A 23,956-nucleotide genomic window follows, 5' to 3' on the forward strand; every position below is an offset into this window, starting at 1 on the left:
GGCTCCAGAGCCCCACCAGCGTGCTGCATGTAGGTTTCAGGAGTCAAATGCTTGAGTACAAAATGGGGAAACTGGCTAACAGCACCACTGAGACAGAGACCAGACAATTTTTGCTGACCACCACCTTAATGGAAGTCGAGGATTATTTTCACATATCTGGAAGGGCATTGCATAGAAGAGAAGGGTAACTTATTACTGAGTCTGCCAGGTAAGAGAAGCAGGTGGGGTGGTGGTTCAAAGTGATGTGGATTTCAGCGTGTTGTAAAGAGGGATTTTAAAAAAAATCAGAGCCGAATACTCATGGATGGACCCTGGAAGTGTTTTAGCCAAGGTGGGGAGCCATCTGCCTGGGACAACCTGTGTGAAAGCCCTCTGCAATCCACAGGTCTCTCTAGAAATAGTAGGAATACTTATTTTGCTGTTTTGGGTGAGAGGGTAGCCTGATCTCCTCAAACATACTATCCATTCTAATCCTGTATTCTGACTTTCAGCACAGCTCAATTTGGCATTCTGAAATTCAAAATTCATTCAAAATAGGTGGTTCAAAATTAATTTATATTTGATTCTGGAATGTGTTTCTGGATAAACGTTTCATAATGAAGATACCCAGATGCAGGCAGAAGTTAGAGAACTCATGCTACACAGTATCCCTTGCACACTGACTTCTGTTATATAATCAGCGATCTGTTCCTATGGAAAATGCACGTCAGGCTGAGCACAGCAGGGTGCCCATCACTCTCCCTTCTTACCTCTTTTTTGCATCAGGTTTTGCTGCAACACAAGCAGAGGTTGACAGAGGTAATTTCTTCTACTTTTTATGGCCATTGTGAACCTGGCACTCATATTGCGCTTCTCAGGACCAGCACTTGTCCTGGGTGGGTAAGGCCACAGCTAAAACAGGGGTTCTGGGACAGGTAAGGCAAGGTGAAGAGCCTTCCTGTTTGTTATAATGGATAGGAGGCAGGAATGGGAGGGGCTGTCTGATCACTCCTTAGCTTGGAAAGGCCAGGGAGTGGGCAGGAAGAGTGCTGAGCTTCCAGTCACTGCAGGTGTCCATCAGTAGCTTTGTACAGGAGATTTATGGGTCACATAGGGGCTGGACCGGGTGACATTTCATTAAGACCTTTTCCAGCTCTGAAATTCACGTTCTGCAGAGCACAGTGTGACACGCACACTTCTGAATTGGAAATCAAGCCACTTACCCGCCCTCGCTCTGTTAGAGTGGTCAACATGACGATGAGTGACAACTTCTGATCCCAGACTACCTGCCAAAATTGTGCACAGGTATGTGGCAGGGGTCCCTGAGCGGCAATGTACTTGTTCACAAGGTTAGCAGCAGGAACTTCCATCTGGCAAGAGATTGTTAAGGCATTAGAATCTGTTACTGCCACAAGGTGGACAGGGAACTGGATCTTACATTCTTTTAGTTAGTGACTGTCATCACACCAGAATAACATCTCTATCAATTTTCGGCCAATAAGAATAATCAAAGAAAAAGCTACTCTCAAGAATGCTTCAGGGCTTCCCTGATGGCGCAGTGGTTGAGAGTCTGCCTGCCGATGCAGGGGACACGGGTTCGTGCCCCGGTCTGGGAAGATCCCACGTGCCGCGGAGCGGCTGGGCCCGTGAGCCATGGCCGCTGAACCTGCGCATCCGGAGCCTGTGCTCCGCAACGGGAGAGGCCACAGCAGTGAGAGGCCCGCGTACCGCAAAAAAAAATGCTTCGAAGGGACTTCCCTGGCGGTTCAGTGGTTAAGACTTCACACTTCCACTGCAGGGTGCGCAGGTTCGACCCCTGGTCTGGGAACTAAGATCCCACAAGCCATGCAGCCAAAAAAAAAAAAAAAAAGCTTCAAAGGTATTTAACAATAATACTAGCATTAGATATTTAAGATAAAACTATATGATAGTCAATAGGCGATAATCAGAAGTGGACCTACGAGATGGAAAAGAGTTTAAATGACCTTCACCGCTGTATCCTAAATATAATCAATATTGGGTAACTGCATTTTCAGCAACGCATGCCAATCCTCACACTCACATCTTTCCCTATGCAGGGTTTTCTATCAAAATATTTATTTTCTTTGAAGCATAAGCCATACAGGCTTATGCCACCAACTGTTGTTCCACTTGCTTTCTGCATGGCTGCCAATGTTTGTGCCACTGAGTTGATCAGTCTCCCTCCCAGCCCCAGCTTTACTGAGGTATAACTGACAAATAAAAATGGTATATATTTAAGGTGTACAACATGATGGTTTGACATATGTATACACTGTGAGTGATTCCTAGAGTCAAGTTCATGAACACATCACCTCACATAGTTACCATCTGAGTTGATTAATGCTGGATGTCAAAATGTTTTCAACTGTCCTCAGTGTCCTCTCCCACCCTGCTCTCCTTTTACTTCTAAACTAAGTCTTTTCTATGAAAGAACACTCAGAACTGGCTGGGCTTTGGAGTGGCACTGTGATTCACTCATTCTTAGATGGGAAAGGTAAATGGAGGTGCCTAACTCATGGTTTGGTTGGTGCTTGGGTTAAGGGCTTCCTCAGCCCTGGTCTCAGCCAGTCCCCACCCCAGGACTGCATGGTCTTAGCAGCCCCACCATTTCTGATGCTCTGCTTGCAGGACACCAGGAATGTTGAAGTGAGGGTCAATGAATCCCACAGATGCTTTTGAATAAGTGGAATCACTGATCAGACCCATTCTTGCTGGTAGTTCTTGATATCATGCTATAACCTGAGAACTTGAAAAGTCATCTGTTCATTTAGATCAGAGGTTGGTAAGCTATGGGCTGAAGGCCAAATTTAACTGCCACTTTGCAAGCCTAAGGTGTTTTTTTGTGTTTTCACATGGTTGCATTTTAGACGGCTATATAAGTACCTAATTAATATCCTCAACTTTGTCTCTTGGCTTGCAGAGACCAAAATACTTATTGTCTGGCCCTCTACAGAAGAAGTGTGCTGACCCCTGGTTTAGATAAAGAAACTGAGGTTCAGAGAGGCTAAGTTGCCCAAGACGCATTTTCAGAGTGAAATGAATGTTTTCCCCACAACGTGTGAAGTCTTTTACCTTTTATTTTTGGGTTATATGCCCAGAGGTGGTTTTATTTTTCTTATTTTTAGGCAGGATGTAAGGACATGGGGGAAAAACACAGAAAGTTACAAACATACCAATGGCCAAAACAACAGAACACCTAAATGTCTGCAGTTGAGGACAGAAGGCATATGGATGATGGAGTCAGAGACAGAGAATCTGAGTTTTTGTCTCACCTTCCGTTAGCTTTGTGACTTTTCAAATTATTAAATGTCTCTGAACCTTAGTTTCATCCTCTGTAAAATAAGACTATTTTGCCTTCCCTCAATGGTTGCTGTGGTGACGAAATGAGGGAGTGAATGGGAAAGCACTTTGCCAACTGCAAAGCACCTCACACCACTGTCATGCTTGTTGCAGTGATTAATGTGCTTTTTCTCATGATCCAGATTTTTAACTTACGTTCACGTAACTTGCATTAATATAATCTTCGTTTCTCTGCAATAATACCCGGGTGGTGTCATCTGTGGGGAGAGCAAGACATTTACTGATTATTCCTAGTGTTATTTTTATCGCACCGAGTAAACAAGAGTTCAGTTCCCAGCCCCATCTGCAGCTCTCGCCTCATTAGCATAAACACTATTTCCCAACTGTTCAGAGTTTGAAATGGCTGCAGTAAAGACGGTGGTGTTTACAGACACACTGAAAATCGTTCCAGAATACCAGACAATCTGTTTTAAAAAGGGAAACATTATCTCAGTGTGCGTGTGGCGGCGGGGAGGAGGTATTCACGCTGGATACTCACAAGGCAGTACATCTTTATATCGGTTTTTGTCCAAATTTTGAGGCAGCTTTGCAAATGTGATGGCCAAACCGGGCTTCTTTCTGTAGAGTTGCTAAATGACAAATAGAGAAGTAAAAAAACAAAAAAAAAACATTGCAAAAAACAGCTATGGAGAGAGTGTGGAAACATACTTCATCAGTAAAGTTTACCAGTCACAGCACCAAAATCTTAACATTTAACAGTGATTTCATATATTAAGAGAAAAATCTTCCCAATAAGAAATTCTACAATCCCATGAGAAACTGACTAAATTCTTCAATAATTTTTTTTTAACATGACGATCTTTGAGGAAAAGTCATAAGAAGGGGTGTGAGTCACAGATTAATGAATCACGGTAAGTAAAACCTCATTTTTATGACAATTATTTGACAAGAGCTAAAAGCAAGTAGAGAAAAAGACAGAATTCTGACTAAAAATTAAATGGAAATCATTTACATTAGTCTAAAAACACTTCCCTCTAATTTAATGGAGTGAACCATATTCTTTGCTAAGAACAAGAGCATTTCATTTCATTCATTTCAGAAGTATACTTCCACAGTAAAAACATTCATTCCAATACATAGTAAACTTCATTTAAACATTCATTTAAAGAGGTATTTCCCTATACATGCAATCATTAGTAATTCAGCTAAAACCATCTTTGCATATTTACAAGCACATATTAGACACATCCGTACTGAACCTGATGTGATGCTGACAACAGCTCTGTGAGAGGTATTAATAGTATTCTTATTTTGTAAGTGAGAGGCAGAGATTAAATGCTTTGCTCAAGATTAAAACCAGAGGCTGAACTCAGATCTGACGGCAATGCTTGAGTATTTTTCTTTGAAGTGACATTTTATTGAGGTATGACTGACATGTAAAAAGTGGTATATAGTTAACGTACAACTCGACGAGTTTGGGGATAAGTATACGCCCATAAAACCATCACCACCATAAAGGTGTAAGATACATCCATCCCCTCTCAAAGTTTCCCCTTGCCCTTTTGAGTTTTCTTTTCTATACAACTGTGTCCCCCACTTCAAACTAGAGTGTGAAACACTATTCACCAGTGGTTTTTAGTTAACTTTATGGGAATTTAAAAACAACTTGTTTTTCAGTGTTGGAAGTGATTTTTTTTTTTTGCAGAAAATTTAAGAAATTCAGACTAATATAAAGAAAAAAGTTACCAGTAATTTCACAACCCTGAGATGACCTTTTTTAAAAAATTTTTATTTATTTATTTTGACTGCATTGGGTCTTCGTTGCTGCGGGTGGGCTTTCTCTAGTTGCGGCGAGCGGGGGCTACTCTTTGTTGCAGTGAGCGGGCTTCTTATTGCTGTGGCTTCTCTTGTTGCGGAGCATGGGCCCTAGGCGCACAGGCTTCAGTAGTTGCAGCACGTGGGCTCAGTAGTTGTGGCTTGCGGGCTCTAGAGCGCAGGCTCAGCAGTTGTGGCGCATGGGGTTAGTTGCTCCACGGCATGTCAGATCTTTCAAGACCAAGGCTAAAACCCATGTCCCCTGCATTGGCAGGCAGATTCTTAACCACTGCATCACCAGGGAAGTCCTGAGATGACCTTTTTCATCTATCTTCTCCAGCTTTTTATTAGCACTTTCCATATTATGTTCTATAGAACCCAAGTATTCTGAAAGAAGCTACTAGGTATTGCTTAGAAAAAGTTTCAAGGTCAAGGAAATTTGGGAAATACTACAAGTCACCTTATGTTCTATGAGTCTCTAAGACGACAGGTCCTGCAGTGCATAACCTTATTAAATTCTGATTAGCTAAGCATTTCTCAAGCTAATTTGGCCATGGAGGATCTCACGTCTCACAAGACGTGTCCTGGGAAATACCACTATAATTTTGAAGGCTGTTTTCCCCACTTATTATATAGTGTCTAGTTCCCTGTGCCATTTAAATACTCGAAGTATTCTCTATACACATGATTTTTACTGGCTCAATAAGCTATAAGGTTTTCATAGTTTAACTTTTATTCTATTTCTTGATTAGACTGTTTTTAATTTTTTAGTATTATAAACTCCCAGGAACAGAATTACTGCATTAAATCATATTTTTGAGGACTTTGATATACACAAACACACACACACACACAAAATGCAGTTGCCCTCCAGGGGTGTATGAGAGTGGTTAGTCCACCAAATTGCGGCCAGTATCATCAACTAAAATGTGTTTGCAATTTGAATAGGGAGGTGGAACAATGTCTTTCCCTGTATATTTTTGCAAATTGTATTTCTTGCTTTATAAACCAGCTTCTGTTGGTCTGTTTTTTCTCTTATTAGTTCTTTTATTAAACAAATTGCACAGAAATCACCAGGAGAGAATTAGCATAGACATTTTTGGTAATGATAATTATGTTATGTCTCATACATTTTCCAAATGTTCAGAATTTCCAACCTTTCCCTAAGCTCAGCTATTAATCATCTTTACAATTTCAGTTCATAACAATCAAGTAGCCACTAAGCAACTTCTTAAAGGTCTGTGAGCTTTAATGAACTCTCTGGGCTCCTTCTTAAAATAAATTCATGATTTATTAGAAGTTTTGGTTTGATTCTGGGAGGAGGAGAATATCTGAGTCAGTCAAATTCCCCTAAATGAAAATTTGGTTCTAACTGACTAACTGCATAGAAGTGAAATCCAATTGAGTGAATATAACCAGTAAAGCTAACCTGGAGGTAAAAAGTTTTTCTTTTCCAAATAACAAAAGTGTAGGGCCTCCCTGGTGCTGCAGTGGTTGAGAATCTGCCTGCCAACGCAGGGGCCACGAGTTCGAGCCCTGGTCTCGGAAGATCCCGCATGCCGCAGAGCAACTAGGCCCGCGAGCCACAACTACTGAGCCTGCGCTCTAGAGCCCAGGAGCCACAGCTACTGAGCCCATGTGCTGCAACTACTGAAGCCCGCACGCCTAGAGCCTGAGCTCTGCAACAAGAGAAGCCACCGCAATGAGAAGCCTGCACACCGCAACGAAGACCCAATGCACCAAAAAAAAAACAACACCAAAAGTGTAAATGTAATCAACTTGAGATGGTCTAGCGGAAGAGCACAGATCTAGCAAAAGGCTTTAATCACAACAAGGATATGAATGTATCTCAGCAGTAATGATCTGTTGATGGGATTGTAAAGTATTAAAAATAAAATACAAAATAAAGTACTACAGCACTGTCTTCAAATTTTTAAATATGCACACCCTGGGCTTTATCTGACAGAAATACACAAAGATACATATCAAAGAAATTTATTGGCGGCAAAATATTTTCTTTAGCAGAAAACTGGAAACAGCCTGAATACTTCCCAACAGGGAAAAGTGTTGACTTAAATTCTGATATAGTTATATCACAAAATTATGTGCAATACAGAGAATAAGATAGACTAAGAGTACAGATTCCACTCATCTATTTAAGTGAAAAATGCAAGTTACAGAATAATACAGTGGTGATCCCATTTCTACACATAGCAGCATACACACAATGTGTATATAACATATCTGTGTGCACTTATGTATGTGCGTGTATAAAATATATTTGCAAGATCATTGGAACAAGTATGCAAGGATATACACCAAATTGTTATCTGTACATTACAACAGAGAGAGAAGCTAAAGGAGAGGGGGGTCAGAAGACAATTAATTTTACTTTGGCTATTTCTGAATTACTTGAATTGTTACAATGTGAATTTTTAAAAATTCAAATGACTGGGGACTTCCCTGGTAGCACAGTGGTTAAGAATCCGCCTGCCAATGCAGGGGACACGGGTTCTAGCACTGGTCTGGGAAGATCCCACATGCCGCGGAGCAACAAAGCCTGTGTGCCACAACTACCGAGCCTGCATGCTGCAACTACTGAAGCCCGTGTGCCTAGAGCCTGTGCTCTGCAACAAGAGAAGCCACCACAATGTGAAGCCCACGCACTGCAACAACAGCAATGAAGACTGAACACAGCCAAAAATAAATAAACAAATAAATTTATATTAAAAAATTCAAATGACTGAAGTGAGAAAAAGAAATACAGAGTCCGCCTGCCAATGCGGACACGGGTTCGTGCCCTGGTCCGGGAAGATCCCATATGCTGCGGAGCGGCTAGGTCCGTGAGCCATGGCCGCTGAGCCTGCACGTCCAGAGCCTGTGCTCCGCAACGGGAGAGGCCACAACAGTGAGAGGCCCGCGTACTGTAAGGAAAAAAAAAAAAAAAAAAAAAAAGAACTACAACAAAAGAAATATATATATAAAATTAAAAATTTTTTACAAAATGTTGGGTGAACAAAGCTAAGATTTTTTTTTTTTTTTTAACCTTTGGAACGATTGACAACACACTCATTTTTATGCCTGCCTTGCCAAGGCTAACATTGAACCCTATTCCCACTGAATTGCTTCAGTACTATTCACACACTTAGTTTCTGAAGGTGTTAGCAGTTGGTTTTCAAGTTCTTTTAATTTATGGACTCTTCTCCAGACCTTGTAAGCTGCATGGCAGGCTGGCTGAGAAAACACTGCCCAGAGAAGCGTGGTTCTGAGTGGACAGTGATGTGCTGGAAACACAGGTATATCTTTCTGGAAGGATCAGGGATGGGAGGTAATGAGCTATTATGAAGACTATTATATTAGCCAGAATTTGAGAAAAGGCTCTTTCAAGAACTGCTCATTGGAACGACACAGTTTGCTTTGTTCATTCTTGGGCTAAAGGTATGTAAAGCAGGCAAGAGCTCCTAGTCTTTAAGATCCCTTAAATTCTGCCCTAGAATGAGAGCAATGCAGAGGCTGGAGAAGGTCACAGTGACGGAGGGTTATAAGATCACTTAGTTTTATTAAAATCTTAATTTTTATGTCCTCATGTGCTTTGTTCTCATTGTATCAGAGTGTAGTTCTAAGCAGCTGTGAAAGTAAGGGTGAATTATAAGAAGATCAGCTGGGAGGGTTTGCTATGGAACAACCGTATTTAAATTGCAGCATCAATATCACCGGCTCTGGCCTCCAAAGACAAAAGCTGAACAGTGGGAGCTGGAGTTGACCAGCACAGTTCGGGGATGGATAAGACATACAGTTTTCCAGTTTAAACATTCCCCCTTTGAAAAAATCATCTAAAAGTAGAGAGAGGGCATCAAGAGATGACTCTGATCGCCTCAGACTTTTGGCCCAACCAGAGATGTGAAACCTGCTCACATCCCTCAGATAAAGGCTTTGGACACCCAATTGGCTCCAACCAGTGGATGCTGGCAAGGGCTGGCACAGTGGAAGCAAGCACCCCATCAACTGTACAACCAGATGAAGGGGGAACTCTCACTGGAGTTCTTGAAGACTGAGAACCCAAGAAGGGGGGAGAAAAAAGGAAAAGACAAAAAAAAAAAAAAAAAAAAAAAGGAGGGACTGGAAGGGACAATGAGTAAGGAGAGAATAGTAGAAACGGACTCCCTCTCATGCCCTTGGCAATGACCCAGCGTCTAGTGCAGGGCAACAACGTTCAAAACAGCTATTTACTGTGCTTTCTGTATCAAGCACTGAACTGTGGTCTCTATGAAGGCAGGTGTCTTGTTTGTTCTGTTCACCACCATAAACCCTAGGCCAGCATTGTGCCTGGTACATAGTAGGTGCTCAATAAAATGTTTAGAGTCAAGGAATAACGGGATCTGCTGCTTTGGACAAAGGGTACAAAGCACTTGAGTAAAGCAGGACGAGAGGTGACATGGAGGCATGTAACTAAGCTAAGGGTAGCCTGTTTTTCATGAAGGCCTCGAGAGGTTGTCCTCTACTTTGCAGACATAAGAACAACTTACTGCTCACGGACAGCTCGTCCACACTGGGGACTTCCACTTTCCCTTGTACCTGACCCAGTCAGGGAGCAAGGACACTGCTGACGGGGTACTCAGAGTTTCTCCCTACCTTCCTGTAAAGGTTTGCTGAAATGAACTGACATTGTTGCTGGCAATTTGGGGACTTTCAATAGTGCTACTTTATTATTATTTTTAACAGTGCTACTTTCAATCACAGTACCAAATGCAGATCCCAGTGCTGGCATACTCAAGTATTCTTGCAGCGTCCCTTTCACAGATAAATACTTGACAATGAGGTGGGGTGGCAATTCCTTTAAATTGGTCCCCGGCACTTGAAATGTAAAGGCCACTCACGTGGTCATTCCAAAGCCTGCAGTTCGCTCCCTGTATTCCAAGTGTTATACTTGATACTGTCTGCCTTTCTTAAAAGAAAAAAAAAATTTGAAAAATAAAAAAAAAAGCTTTTAGTATGAGCTCTAATCTTGAAGGTACACCTACATGTGTAAGCCTTCAGCTGCCTTTGTCCTTCCAAATCAACTTTTTTTTTTTTTTTTGCGGTACGCGGGCCTCTCCCTGTTGTGGTCTCTCCCGTTGCGGAGCACAGGCTCCGGATGTACAGGCTCAGCGGCCATGGCTCACGGGCCCAGCCGCTCTGCGGCATGTGGGATCTTCCCGGACCGGGGCACAAACCTGTGTCCCCTGCATTGGTAGGCAGACTCTCAACCACTGCGCCACCAGGGAAGCTCCCAAATCAACTTTTATAATGATCACAGCAACCAGTAAGTCACCTGTTTTGACAGGAATGGATGTTTCTTACAATGGATGGTGTAGGAGTGGGTTCGGGAGAAACAGTGGTCAGAAGAGAGAAAAAGATGGCTTCTGGTTTTGGCAAAGAGGGAAGATGCTGAGGTGGGAGGGGCGGGGGTATCCGAGTTTGACATGACCTTTGGTGGAGCCTTGTAGCCACTGCTCTAACTCATCAGTCCTGAGAGGTGGGAGGATAAATGTTTCTCATTTTCTATCAACTGCATTCCACAAGTCTCCAAAGAGCTTGCAAGGCCATTGGATGAGGATGAGCACAAGATGCCTTTGCTTGCTGGGAAACCAGTTCTCAAAGGACAGTTAGCATCATCACTTAGCTTTTATCCAGCACTGTCTATACCAAATGCACACCCTTTCCCTTGCCTGAACAGAAAGCTCAACTCAGGGAAAAAGCATGAAGTGAGCCACAAATTACTCTCAGGGAGGAATGACCCTGGGGCTGAGTCAACGAGTTCTTTAGAGGAGGAGAGCATCCTGGAGGTGGTAATGGACTTGGAGCCTTGTGAACCCCAAGTCTGGGCGCCTTTATACGAGAGACAGAGGAACGCCCTACCTTGCCTGAACACAGTATTTAGGCAGTTCGAGGCTGGTCACAAATGCTGGCAAACTGCTCACATTGAGTAGCTCACACTGTGTAGCTCCTGGAGGGAAGGGCTCATATCAGAGTTTGAGTGAAGATCTGGGTCATACCTGGTGAGTTCTGACAATGGGCTTTTCAACATAGATTCTAATCCCAGCTCTGTCTCCGACCAGCTGGGTGACACTGGGCAAGTTCCGTAGCCTCTGAGCCTTGTTCTCTCCACTTATAAAGGAGTGATCCAAATAATTCTGGCTATATCTGTCTCACGGAATTGCTGTGAGAGTCAACTGAGACAACATATGTGAGACACACTTGGTAGACTCCAAAGTGCTATAGAAATGCTAATTATTAAGCGTGATTTTATTACAGCTGGGACCAAACGCTTTCTGGAACACATTTGTAATTGTTTCTGAAAGCCGTGGGAGGGACAGGGGAATTTCATTAATGAAGAAAATGCTTCAAAGCAAGCTTTGCTGAAAACCAGCTTGTCATCGCAAGAGGGATTCCATCCACTGCCCAGCTACCCCAGGACAGGCGCTTTGTGCTGCGGCGTGGGTGGCATGGGCACCTGCTAGGAACCAGCCCCCACTTCCTGCTCCCGTTCAGAACACAGCCTCTGACAGTCAAACCGCCCACCTGCTGACGGCACTGGAGGAGAAGCAGGTGGGGAACCAGAATAGCCGAGACTCTGGGAGTCAGACAGTGCTGGGTTCCACACCTTGTGTGGACTGGGCAGGTTCTTTAGACTCCTCTATTTATAAATGATAATAGTTGTTGCTTTTTGCACCTTGACTGTGCGTCAGACAACGCATTAAGTATTTATCTCATCTAACTCTTAAAACCAGCCCACAAAATACCCAATTTACAGATGGGGAAGTAGAGGCTACAGAGGTTAAGGGATGTGCCTGAGGTCACACAGGAAATGAGTGGTAGAGTCAGGATTTGAAGCCTGCTTGGCTCCACGTGGCTAGACAGTATCTCAGATCTTTTCTAGCTCTGATGTCATGCTATTCTAACAACTCTCACATAGAAACAGCACGTTGTTGTTACCTATATAATTACACAAAGGTTCTACAGCTGTTAAGAGAACAAGATCCATGAGTTAAGCCTGCCTGGTTTCCAATCAGGCTGTACCATTTACTGTGAGATAACCTCTCCAAGACTCTGATCCAGCCCTACAGCAGGCTGCTGTGAGAATGCTGTGAGACGATGACTACAAAGCCCTTGGCACATAGTAAGTGCGCATTAGAGGTTTCCCTTTGTCTTCCTTTAGGATTCCCCTCCTCTAGCAGCTATGTGAGACAACTTCTCCCACCTCTAGCAGTGGTTGTTAAATTGTGTACCACAGTCTAGGGGTCCTTGGGGAGCAGTGTGGAGACTGAAAGGCAGGGCTCCATGGATCCCGCCAGCTCCGTCACAGAGCAGATCTGCTGTTATCTGTTCTGAATTTTGGAATTCCGTAAAAATTTATTTATTTAAAAAGAAGGTTTTTCAACTTAATTTCTAGGAAATGTTTAAACTAAATGAAGGAAATGTATACGTACTAAAATTTAACCCTAAAAATTCTATGTTCTCCATATCTTATTTCTTCTGTAGTCCAACCATAAGCTCTAAAGGCAGGACTTAGGGTGGACAGCAGCGGGACAATGGTTCTGGTACGATCTTTACTCTCCCGTCCGCAGGATCAGCTTGTGCATTAAAACCTCCTGGTGATTTTGTTAAGAAGCAATATCCAGGCCCCCTCCCAGTGTGGCTGATTCAGTAGCTAAGGGCTGGGCCCGTTTAAACAAGCTCCTCAGGTGATATCCATACAGATGGTCAGGGTGTCACCCTTTGAGAAATACTACTTAAAAACACAGGGGGACGAGTGGGTACTTCTTCCTAAAGCATTTTTTATCTTCCTAATGAATTTCAATGAACATTGTTCAAGGAAAACCTGATAGGGGATTCCCATATGTAAAACATGAAAGTGGAGGGGATTTCTGGAGCACCGGTCAAGACCAGGCACCGACTTTTTCCTCACCGAGAGCCCACAGCGCCTCCTTGTGGACAATCTTATCAAAGAGACCAGGTTCGTCTTGGGTGAAGGGCTTCCATCACCTGGAGACATCTCCCAGGACTCCTTGAGCGCCGCTCACCCCCGGGAGGCCCGTTTCCCTACCTGACACCCTCTGAGCTTAGTCTGCATTAGGGTCCAGGAGGCTGTGACCCTCCTGGAATACCCTCCCCTCCACACTTAATCCCATCCACCCTCTATTAACACTACATCTCACCCCAGAGGACCTCCAGGAATCCTCTCACCTCCAGTCCCTACAGAACATACAGTCTGTGGAATGAAATCTCACCCTATCTTGGTCTTTAGCTGTTTCTGGGACTCGTGATACATTCCCACAAATATACCAAAATTAGACCGTAAGCTCCTTGGGGTCAGAAATCCCCCTTCTCCTTCCCTCACTGTGTTCCTGATCTAGCATTTGGCACATGGTGAATACCCAATACTTGTTGAATGAAAGAACAAATGACTCCACAGTGCTGTTCCCCTCTGACTTTCCCTTCCAACTCCCTCCAAAAAGAATAAAACTGATATATTCTAGCTTTTAAGTGTTCCTTGTTTCAATTATTTTGGAGAGTGTTTAAAAATAATTGAGTTTTAGTGTTTAAAATGTTTGTCTCGGGGCTTCCCTGGTGGCGCAGTGGTTGAGAGTCCACCTGCCGATGCAGGGGACACGGGTTCGTGCCCCGGTCCGGTCCGGGAGGATCCCACATGCCACGGAGCGGCTGGGCCCATGAGCCATGGCTGCTGAGCCTGCGCATCCGGAGCCTGTGCTCCGCAAAGGGAGAGACCACAGCAGTGAGAGGCCCGCGTACCGTAAAAAAAAAAAAAAAAAAAAATGTGGAAGACAAACATTGTGTTTTCATTCTGTTAGTGATCAGTAAAGCTGACTTGAAAACAGTCTCCTTGGGTCCTACTTTGTTTTGTAAAGTCTCTGTGTGTGCTTTTGTCAACAGTCTCAATCCCATGAGCAGAGGTCGCTCCTGGGGAGGGAAGACGTGGTCTGACGTTGGTTTCGTGTCCACACGGTTCTGGGGGACGTGGGAAGCCCGGCCCCTGTGCCCTCATGAGGCCCAGCTCCCCCATCATCCCTCTGCACCCACCCGCGCTGCCTCTCCACTACCTTCGACTGCCCAGTGTTCTGAGCTTTTGTGTTGGCAGCTAAATATGCTCAGAGTCCCACCTCCTCGATTTCTGACGTTTCTCCGTGACTACTGATCGTTACTAGAACGGGGGGCAAGCGATGGGCCATGGTCCCCAGCCCGCTTTCTCCCTGAGGTCATGAGTCCCTCCATGAGCACAGCTGCCTGGTGACTTAGATGACCTGGCAGCAGCTGAGCAGCCCACCGAGGCACTGGGGGTCTCTTACCTCAAACTGGATCAGCACCGTCCCGCTTTCGAGGCCCTTCTTTAGCTGTTCCATGGATCCCTCCAGCGTATCCCCACCCTCCGGACACACGGGGAAAATGGCCTCTGGGAAAAGCTGGTTCAGTTCATCTTCAGATTTGATATCAGCAAACGAGTGGACAGCTGTAGCGGACAAGAAGGAGCTTGTCTGGCTTGTGCAGCCACGTGCTGGGTGATGGGATTCCTCCCCCCAAATTACACTTATGACACCTGAATGCAGGTGGTTTAAAACATCTAATTAAATGATTAAGCACATGGTAATCATTTTCACCAAAGATACAACTTCTCGTTGAATGATTCAATATGTACTAATTATACAAAATGACATACTAACCTTGCTGGTGAGTTTTAAATGACGGTGTTTAGTGCTCAACAGGCTTTTGCCAAAGGTAAGAGAAAGAGAAAGGACGTTTTTAAAGAAAACAGATTTTCTCCCTTTGCTCTCTGTGACCTGATTATTCTTCTACCCCTGCTCTTCCTTCCTTCTCCGGTCCCTTTCATTTGCTCCCTTAAAACGGGCATTTTCGGGCTTCCCTGGTGGCGCAGTGGTTGAGAGTCCGCCTGATGATGCAGGGGTCACGGGTTCGTGCCCCGGTGCGGGAAGATCCCACATGCCGCGGAGCGGCTGAGCCCGTGAGCCATGGCCGCTGAGCCTGCACGTCCAGAGCCTGTGCTCCGCAATGGGAGAGGCCACAGCAGTGAGAGGCCGGCGTACCGCAAAAAAAAAAAAAACAGGCATTTTCCCAGGAAACTGGTGTGGGGTCTGGCCCTCTCTCCACACCACCACCGCCCCGCAGAGCTCAGTCAGTCCGTCTCTAACTCGAGGCCATTGTTAGGTGGGAGGCTCCCAAGTAAACATCTCTAGTCTCCTCTGTGCTTCCTCTTTGGAAATCTCCCTTCACATCAGACTCAATATGGGTAAAAACAAAGAGAGGACCCCCTCTCCCCAACCATGCACAATACTTCCCAGCCTCACGTGCTTCTTTCTGTCTAGTCACTTCAAACTTTGGGATCATCTCTGAATGTTCCCTTTCTACCCAGAAAGAGAAGTCACTTCCCTTACCCAAGAGCCTTCAATGACTCCCCACTGCCTTCAAGATAACAGGAAAGGAGAAAGAAAGGAACAACTTTTGTGTTTTCCACATAGTTGAACTGAATCCTCACAACTCTGAACCAGCGGTCTTTATTCCCATTTTACAGATGAGGAAACTGATTCACAGGGCAAAAGAGTTGTCCAAAGTGACCCAGCCCGTCAGGGTGGGACACAGGAATTCAGTCCACATGTTTGACGCTAAAGACCACATTCTTTCCACTGACCACAGAAGCTCAGATCTGCTGCTTATTTTCATGATTTTTGTCATATCTGCTATTTCCTGTGTTACTATTTTTCTTTTAATCAACTCATTTTTTACTTGAATGTTTATTTTAAAAATGAACTTACCATTACAGTTATAGAAAATCAGTGGCATTGCTCTTTAAGCTCTAATAGTCTACAAACATCTGTTTCCCTCACCTCAAACAGGCGCCAGCCCTTTGCCATGGGTTGGTGGAGGACCCCCTCCCTCCCTGGCCTGGCTGGAATGCTCTTGTTCCAGCCTCTCGTATTGGCCAGCATGTCACACGGCACTTCATGTGATGGAGAGGCCTGCTCCCAATCGCTGGATTCCTTCCTTCTCTATTATCACGTGGCCTTACCAGACACACGGCAACTTACTTAACCTCTCTGTGACTGGCTTCCTCATGTGGGGATAAGAATACCAACCTTATGAGAACATTATAAGAGTTGAAGAGGATAATTACGCAAAGCAATTAACACAGTGCAGGCACTTCGCTGGTGCTGCAGAGACATCAGCTACTGTCACTAGTGACACCTACTGTGTGTCGAGCATGGAGCTGGGTTTGGGGGGGATGGGTGGCAGGAGGAGGTGGGTAGGGGTCTGGAGAGCTCTGGAGGAGGTGGGACGAGAGCTAGCACTGGGAGTTTCAGTGGGAACAGAGAAGGCAGGCATGAGGGGGCGTGGGCTGTGTCGACAACTGTGAGGCCAGAACGGAGATGCAGGGCCAGGGCTTGAGTCGCATACTTCATTCACCTGCAGGATTTGAGAGCTGGGAAGGAGGATGCGAGGACTCAGCTTATTGCTTTATAACAACAACGACGGCAACAATAATAGTAGCTGTATTCAACAGAGGTTGCCTTTCAAATGCCCACCAATACTGGGCAGCATCTTTGATGCCTTCCAGTATGAGTATCATTTAATCTTCCGAGGGACTCTTGGAGGTAGCGACTATGTCAGCCTCCTTTTACGTTAGAGGAAACTGAAACACAGACTGGGTGAGAAACTTGCTCAAGGTCCCTGAACCCAGTACAGGCAGAGTTCGGACAGCCCCAAGGCAGCCAGGCTCCTGCCCCACTCTGCTTACTGCCTCTGCAACAAAAACCAAATGCACATGAATAAAATATAAGCTGGTCCTTTGAGGAAGGGTTCAATATGCAAATGTAGGCAGGACCAGGCAGCTAAGAGGGGTGTGTGAAGTGGGCTGAGTTGGGCCTGGGAGGAATGGGGGAGGGGAGGGTCACACCTAGTATAAAAAGGGGTGGAGGGTGCTGCCTACCTGCAGAGGACTGGCCATGAGGGGCGGGGCCCTGTGGAGGCAGATCTCCATATTTTTCAAGGGAGAAGTCGGCCATCAGGTGGTCATGGGAAAGCCCTTGATTTTCCCATGTTGGCTACAAGTGCAACATCGCAAAACCACGGAACAGGCTGGGGAAGGCCCTCTTTGCTAAGGCTGCTCCCCCGCGGGTGGCTGTTACCTTTCCTCCTGATCACCAGCGCCAGCTCCCGTGTGTGCGACTCCCGGCTGGCTTTGATGAACATCACCACTTGGTCGTGGGTGTGTTCTGAGATGTCCCGGCCGTTGATGAGCACGATTTGATCCCCTTCGTTCAGCTTAGGAATGCAGGTGTCCGCCTGCGTGGGGGAAGGGCGAGTTTCTTCCGTTATCATAACACAGTTCTCAAGGGAAGAACCTGATGTTTTCTGAGCCCCGACACTTGAGACTGTGACCAAGTTCTCTTCTTCTCCCTCAGGCATTACCGTCTTTATTTTTACCTCCACTGCAATGTTGACATGGTAGCTGGCGGTGGGATTTTAAAGGAGTCCTGCTCAGAACCTACATTATGAAACATTTTGGAGTAAAGCCAAGAAAACTACTGAGGCCATTTCTCTATGGCAGCCAGGCTTCACTTATTACTGTAACGTCATAATGACTTCAATGCCTCTATCTTTTGTTGTCTAGATGTGTGGTTAGAAAATGATTCGTCAGCTAAAAGCGAGTATTTATCTATCTTGTGATGGAGAAAGCCTTTGCAAACATAACCCCAAAGGCAGAAGCCATTATGGAGAGAAGCCATGCATTGAACAGTGTGGGAATGAAAGGCTTCTTAACTCACAGAGACCACAAGCAGTAAGAAAAGGTAAACCGCAAGCTTAAGAGTAAAACTCCCAAAGGGGCACCTTCTTAGGAGGCACAGGGACCCTTTGGTGCTCACTGTTATACAAAAGCAAATCATCTCCTAGATGCCTAGAGCCCCAGACAGAGGGCTGAGGGTGGGGAGGGGGAGGGGCACAGGGGCCGTGAGCCCACTCGGAGCGAGCAGAGCAGCAAACTCTAAGCCCCAGTTTCCTTCTTTTGAGCAGGACTCCTACATTTCAACGTGCACACCAATCATCCGGGGATCTGGTTAAAATGCAGATTCGGGTCCAGGAGGTCTGGGGTGGGGCCCGAGAGTCTGCATTTCTAATGTGCTGCCAGGTGATGCTGGTGCTGCAGCTTCGGGGACCACAATGAGCAACAAGGGTCTGGAAAACACGGACTCCATTCTTTCTTTCTATCTATATGCATGCATTTACACACACTCTCTGCTGCCAGTAAAAAAGAAACAGGACACAGAAACAGAAACCGGTTACATTTGGGGAAAGCAAACTGGGGAAATAACAGAATATGTTTACTTACAGGTGACTCTGGGTTTATCCTTGATACCACAAGAGGCATCTTTTGATCCACTCCTCCCTGTAAACATGTAGATTAAAAAACCACTTGAGTCGTTCACAGCAACAAAGACATGCAGATATCTCTGACACAAGGGAGGGCTCAAACTTCCCCTGAACTTATTCTAATCGCAGCCGTTGGCACCTTTCAGAATGACAAGGTTCCTGGGTCCCTGGGTCCCTGGGTCTAGTGGGCCAACCAGAAAGAAGGCTGTTCAGAAGCCTCCCACTGCCATCCCCACCTTCCACAGACCAAAGATGCACCTGGAGGAAGCAGCCTCCTTTCAAAAAGTGCAAACATCCCCTGGAGGACTCCAGAAGCACAGCCCCTAAATGCTGCTGGAAAGGGAGTTTTCAGTCGAGGAGAGGAGCCGTAGAAAGGTCCCATGTCGTGAGGGTTTTTGACCTCTGAGAACAGGCTGTCAGCAGGGCTGCAGGTATTGGAAAGGAGTGCGTGATGGCAGCTGCGGGGTGGGCAGCAAGGACCAGCTGCCCTCACTTTGCTCTAGAGTAGAGTAAACCTTTTCTGTACAGGGCCGGATATTACCTATCTTGGCTTTGTGGGACAGAGGGCTCTGTCGCAACTTCTCCACTCTGCCACCGTAGTGCCAAAGGAGCCATAAACCATTTGTAAATGAATGAGGTGTCTGTGTTCCAATAAAACTTTATTTATAAACACAGATGGGATTTGGCCTGCCATAGCTTGCAGAGCCTGCTTAGAGGGAGGCAGAGGAGGGTGATGGCCCTGCACTTGAACCACTGTTCTCTCTTAGCAATGCTAAGGGGTTCCCATCTCTCTGAGCCTTAGTGTGCATCTATAAAATGGGTTTTAAAATTCCAACTTCACCATTTAATAGAAGAACTCAATAAGGTGATATAAATAAGTATACAGAGCAGGCACTCGGTATGAGGCAGCTACTATGGCCGCAAAAAAAAGCTCCCAATTCTGAAGGCCGAGCCAATTTCCTTATGCAGCCTTGGGTACATGGCACATTTCTAAAGGAAGTTAAAAAGTCATCTAAAGATTGCTTCAGAACATCAAATGTCCTTATAAATTACACACAACATACCTTTAGATTAAATCCAAATTTTCCATCTTCATCTGGTGTGATGCGGATCAAGACTAAGTAGCCGTCACCATCATTCTGGAAAACGTCAGAAAATCATCAGTTATCTTACTTCTTTCTCCAGTGGTTGGTGATATGCTATTTTCTTTGAGTCATAACCACTTAATCGCCCGTAAGGCAGCCCTGCACGGGAGGCCTGGCTGGGTTGGCTGCCACTTCAGCCGCAGCACCTGAGGTCACGCACCTTGTCACAGTAGTACTGGCTGGAGTCCTCGGTGGAGCCCCCTTTGGTCACCCTGTGGAAGTCCTCTAAGAACTGCTGATCGACGCCATCTGGGGAACAGGAGCCTGGAGCATTTGAAGATGGAGACACAGAACTGGATGACTTCTGGGTCAGGTAGCTTTGTGCTGGGTTGTTCTCGGATATACTCCTTCATCGTGGGGAAGGAGGAGATATTTTAATAACTGGATTAATATTTTATCAGAGCAAACATTACTGACTGTTGGGGCCTGGCATCTCGCGGCTGTCACCAATCCTTGGAACCTTAGAAGAGCTCCAAAGGTCAAGCCCAGGGCTCAGGCACATCCAGAGTCCACTGGCTGCCCATGCCCCCAACTGGCCTAAAGATCATCGCCTTTAGTTTTGGGGAAAAGGGGAAGGAGGGCAGGGTAGTACCAGGAACTGCTGAAAACTCAGCTGCTTTGGAAGGGTGATAGGGAAACATGCCCAGCTACTCTGGTGCTTAATTATTGAAGCTCACCCAGATGCACGCGTCTCCATCCCTTTTGAAAGCTTTTCCCTTCCATCTCACTCCCACTCATAGCTCTGCTTCACAGGACAGTTCGCTACCCAAAGGAAATGGGACTAACGTGGCATATTCAGGACAATTTATATGAATCCTAGTTTACATTATTCACCTGTGACAACCATTAATGCCTCCACTGAGATTATACGTTTTATTTTTCTCTAATATAAGTCCTTTTGTATCTTGGAGCTGCACGGCCCAATATGGCAGTCACTAGTCACGTGTGGCTATTTAAATTTAAGTAAATTAAGATTAGAAAGTTCCTCAGTTGTACCAGTCACATTTCAAAAATGCTCAACAGCCACACGTGGCTAGAGGCCCCTGCATTGGACAGCGCAGTTACAGAACATTTCCATCATCGCAGGAAATTCTACTGGATGGCGTTATCTTCGAGAATTACAGACTATTACAACTGAACAGACCTCTGTGGTCATCTGGTTCAACTCCCGTTTCACAGATGAAGAAACAGGTCAAGAGGCGCTGAGTGACTTGCCCAAGGTCACACAGCTTTCCCCTCACCTGACAGACAGAAGTCTGATGAACATGACTCCCCCAGCACCTCTCCCCTCTCCTCTCCTCACACCAGGTCTGCTCCTAAGACCCTCCTCTCTAACCTCTCAGGGCCACAGGGATGAACACGGTGTGGGACACGCAACTTCTCTGCATCATGCACACCCACACTAGACCCCTTCCAGAGCCACAGTCCTAGCAAAAGATGCCTTTAAAAGCCAACAGAATATGGGGTTGTCCTCATGTTCCACAGACTCCTCCATATTCTAATCTCATTCCAGGTTAGTGATGGGAAAGGTGAGCAAAGACAGACATTCAGTGAAACAAACAGACAAAAGACAGCTGCTGCTGCCCCTTTATTTCCGCTCCTTATCCGTGGAGCTTTCATTAATGTAGTGCTCTGTTTCCTAGCAAGTTCAAATGAGCTTTACTTTAAATATAAAATCTGTACCATAGTCACACAAAGTGATTCACAATCTCAATTCATTTGAATAAAAAAATCCAGTGACAGAGTAGTACAGAAGTAGAGCTATTTGCAAGAGAAGAGTTTGGCCTTAAGGTTTTCCAGTTGGATGGGAAGGCATTTCAGAGAGGATATTTTGTTAGGTACTAGTGGTATGTTTTCAGACTGAAAATAAATGAGACTTTAATTTACTTAAAAGGAAGCTAAACAAAAAATTCTCCCAAGTTGGGCAACTTTTCTAAGTTTTGATGTTTATAAGAGCACCTCCTAGGGGCAGAAAAGGAAACTTGGAAGTTGCTAAACAAGATAAAGCCAAAGAGGTTTAGGAAAAGCTATTTCCAGCTCTAGGGGTGGACCTGAACCTTTACTGTGAAGCTGTAAATAGCATTCATACTTCAAACATTTGGAAGAATCTGCAGATGAGAGCGATGGAAAGGGTGATGACATTTCAACAGAAGAGCACGGTGACAAAGCAGAAGACAACAGACTTTTCAGTAAACTGTAATGTATTTCTGTATTCATTATATTTATTTAATTTCTAAATTCTGAATTTCGAATTACATTATATAGAATTTAGATGACATCTTAAGGTTTTAAAGTATTTTTCTTTTTCAGTATAAAATGTAATGGTCTATCCAAAACAGCCCATAGTATTAAAAATAACATATTCGAAGTCATTAGGTGTCCAATCCTATTTTCTAAGTAGGGGTGGAGAGCTTACTTTTAGATGGTAATTTATTAAACATGACAATATTTTTTTGGCTGATCAACCGTGTACAGACGTTCCCTGTAGGCTGCAGTAATGCTCTGCTCAGTGTGGAAGATGGACAGACAGATGGTGAGGAGGACATGGAATGACAGGAAGCAACAAGAAGGTGGCAGCTGGACGCAGCACAGGGAGGCCAGGAGTGAAGACGCCAAACCAAGTGGCCTTCCTCCCTACCTGGGCAGGACGTGAGGTGCAACCGAGGGGAGAGCCCAGTGGGTGAGGACGGAGAGAAGAGGGGAACCCCTGGGGTTTCAGTGGGTAACTGTGAAAGGGGCAAAGAAAGGGGTAGCAGGAGGGAGCTGAAGCAAGTGATTTGCTCCTGAGGCCGGAAGGGAGACTGTCACTGCCGTCGGGGAGCCAGAGTGGCCAGGGAGGGACTGGCCACCCCAGCTCCCTGGGGTGAAAGGGGCAGAGACAGACAGACAGACAGACTGACCGGCAGACAAACGGGTGCTCGCCCTCAGAAGCCGATGCTTCAGAACTGTAAATGCAGTAGTCATCGGAAACAAAAGCCAGGACAGAGTTCATTTCTCTGAAGGGAAGCAAGGTTAGAGACAGTTAAAATGGCAGGATTTCCTGGGTGAGGCTTTTTATACCACTCTTTCTTACACCCTAGAAAATGACAAAGGCTCCCGCGTCCTCCCCCCACCCCCGCACAAACCTGTTAGCCAAGCAAAGCTGTGCTCCCACTGAGGGTTTCACAGCTCTCACTGGGCGCCCACAAGGAGGCACTGGCTACGGTGGTGACAGAATAGGGCCCATTCCATGTGGCATTTCTCTCTCGAGTCTATGAGCTTCTCGAGCTCAGGAGAGACCCTCGTCCTCTGCCTATTCCTCTCCTGGTGTACTTAATACACAGCCCGATATTTCACATGGATCCTGACGTGAGGATCACTGAGTAACAGAAAGCATGGCTTCATAGTATGGGTGTTACGACATGGAGACGTTCTTCAGGTGATACTCTTATCTCTGCGATACATGCCAAGGGCCTGAGATCAAAACTTCACTCAAGAAGTTGCGGAGGTGGCTGAGGGAATGTGGGTCAGAGATGCCGCTATCTGAGCTCTACATCTCATCACTAATGGAATCAAGGGTCATGCACCTGTCCCCAGGCTGCCCACTCAGACGTTGCGATACCTTAAGGGCAAGAAAGCACTTGTTAAATTTCAGTCAATTCATGCTTGAACTCTTTGATGAGAATTTCTCATTGACACATAGCCGGCAGCAGCACCTACCATGGGGACCTGCTCATAGAAGACAGGTAACCAAAACTCGTTACAGTAAATCTGAGTCCTTGGCGTGCAGATTAGATGCTGTGTGATGGTGCTCATGTGATATGGGGACCTGCCGTGGAAGTGGCAGAGGGGGTACCCACTGTAAAAACTTGGGAGCTTGTTTGTACTTTAGCCAAGGGCCACATCCTGCTTCACGTGACCATCTCCCCATTCACCTGTCCATCCATCAGAGTAGTCACTGAATATCATGAAATGCCAGGCACCACGCCAGGTTTGGGGGAAGGAGAGGTGAACAGGGCACTATCCCTGCCCTCAAAGAGCTCGCTGTCTAGTTTAAGATATAAAAGTAATCAAATATTATCATCATGCTGTAATGGAGATGCTCAGATGTCTAGCATACAGTGGGAGGCCAGGAGAGGCTTCACAGAGGAAGGGGTGCTTGAGTCTGAAAGATAAACCAGTAGAAGTTTAAACAGGTAGTCAAGAGGGAAGAAGAGAGTGTTGGGTTGGCCAAAAAGTTCCTTTGGGATTTTCCATAAGATCTTATGGAAGAGCCC

General features: G+C 45.5%; 1 protein-coding gene across 8 annotated transcripts in view; it reads right to left on the reverse strand.

The window, feature by feature from the left end:
* PTPN3 (protein tyrosine phosphatase non-receptor type 3) overlaps window positions 1-23,956 on the reverse strand; it is a 110,065-nt gene that overhangs the window by 11,592 nt on the left and 74,517 nt on the right. For 7 of the 8 annotated variants that reach the window (XM_082627659.1, XM_082627655.1, XM_082627653.1 and 4 more), the window contains 9 exons: window positions 22,601-22,696; window positions 19,861-20,047; window positions 19,620-19,694; window positions 18,515-18,571; window positions 17,313-17,469; window positions 14,463-14,623; window positions 3,839-3,929; window positions 3,496-3,557; window positions 1,203-1,349 (listed from right to left, as the gene is read on the reverse strand). In XM_082627659.1, coding sequence (XP_082483785.1) covers window positions 1,203-1,349; window positions 3,496-3,557; window positions 3,839-3,929; window positions 14,463-14,623; window positions 17,313-17,469; window positions 18,515-18,571; window positions 19,620-19,694; window positions 19,861-20,047; window positions 22,601-22,696 — 1,033 coding nt within the window. The remainder of the gene's footprint in view (window positions 1-1,202; window positions 1,350-3,495; window positions 3,558-3,838; window positions 3,930-14,462; window positions 14,624-17,312; window positions 17,470-18,514; window positions 18,572-19,619; window positions 19,695-19,860; window positions 20,048-22,600; window positions 22,697-23,956) is intronic. The other variant, XM_082627652.1, reaches the window with a different exon arrangement.

The sequence above is a fragment of the Mesoplodon mirus genome (genome assembly GCF_964341445.2).
Source record: "Mesoplodon mirus genome assembly, chromosome: 1".
Lineage (NCBI taxonomy): Eukaryota > Metazoa > Chordata > Mammalia > Artiodactyla > Ziphiidae > Mesoplodon > Mesoplodon mirus.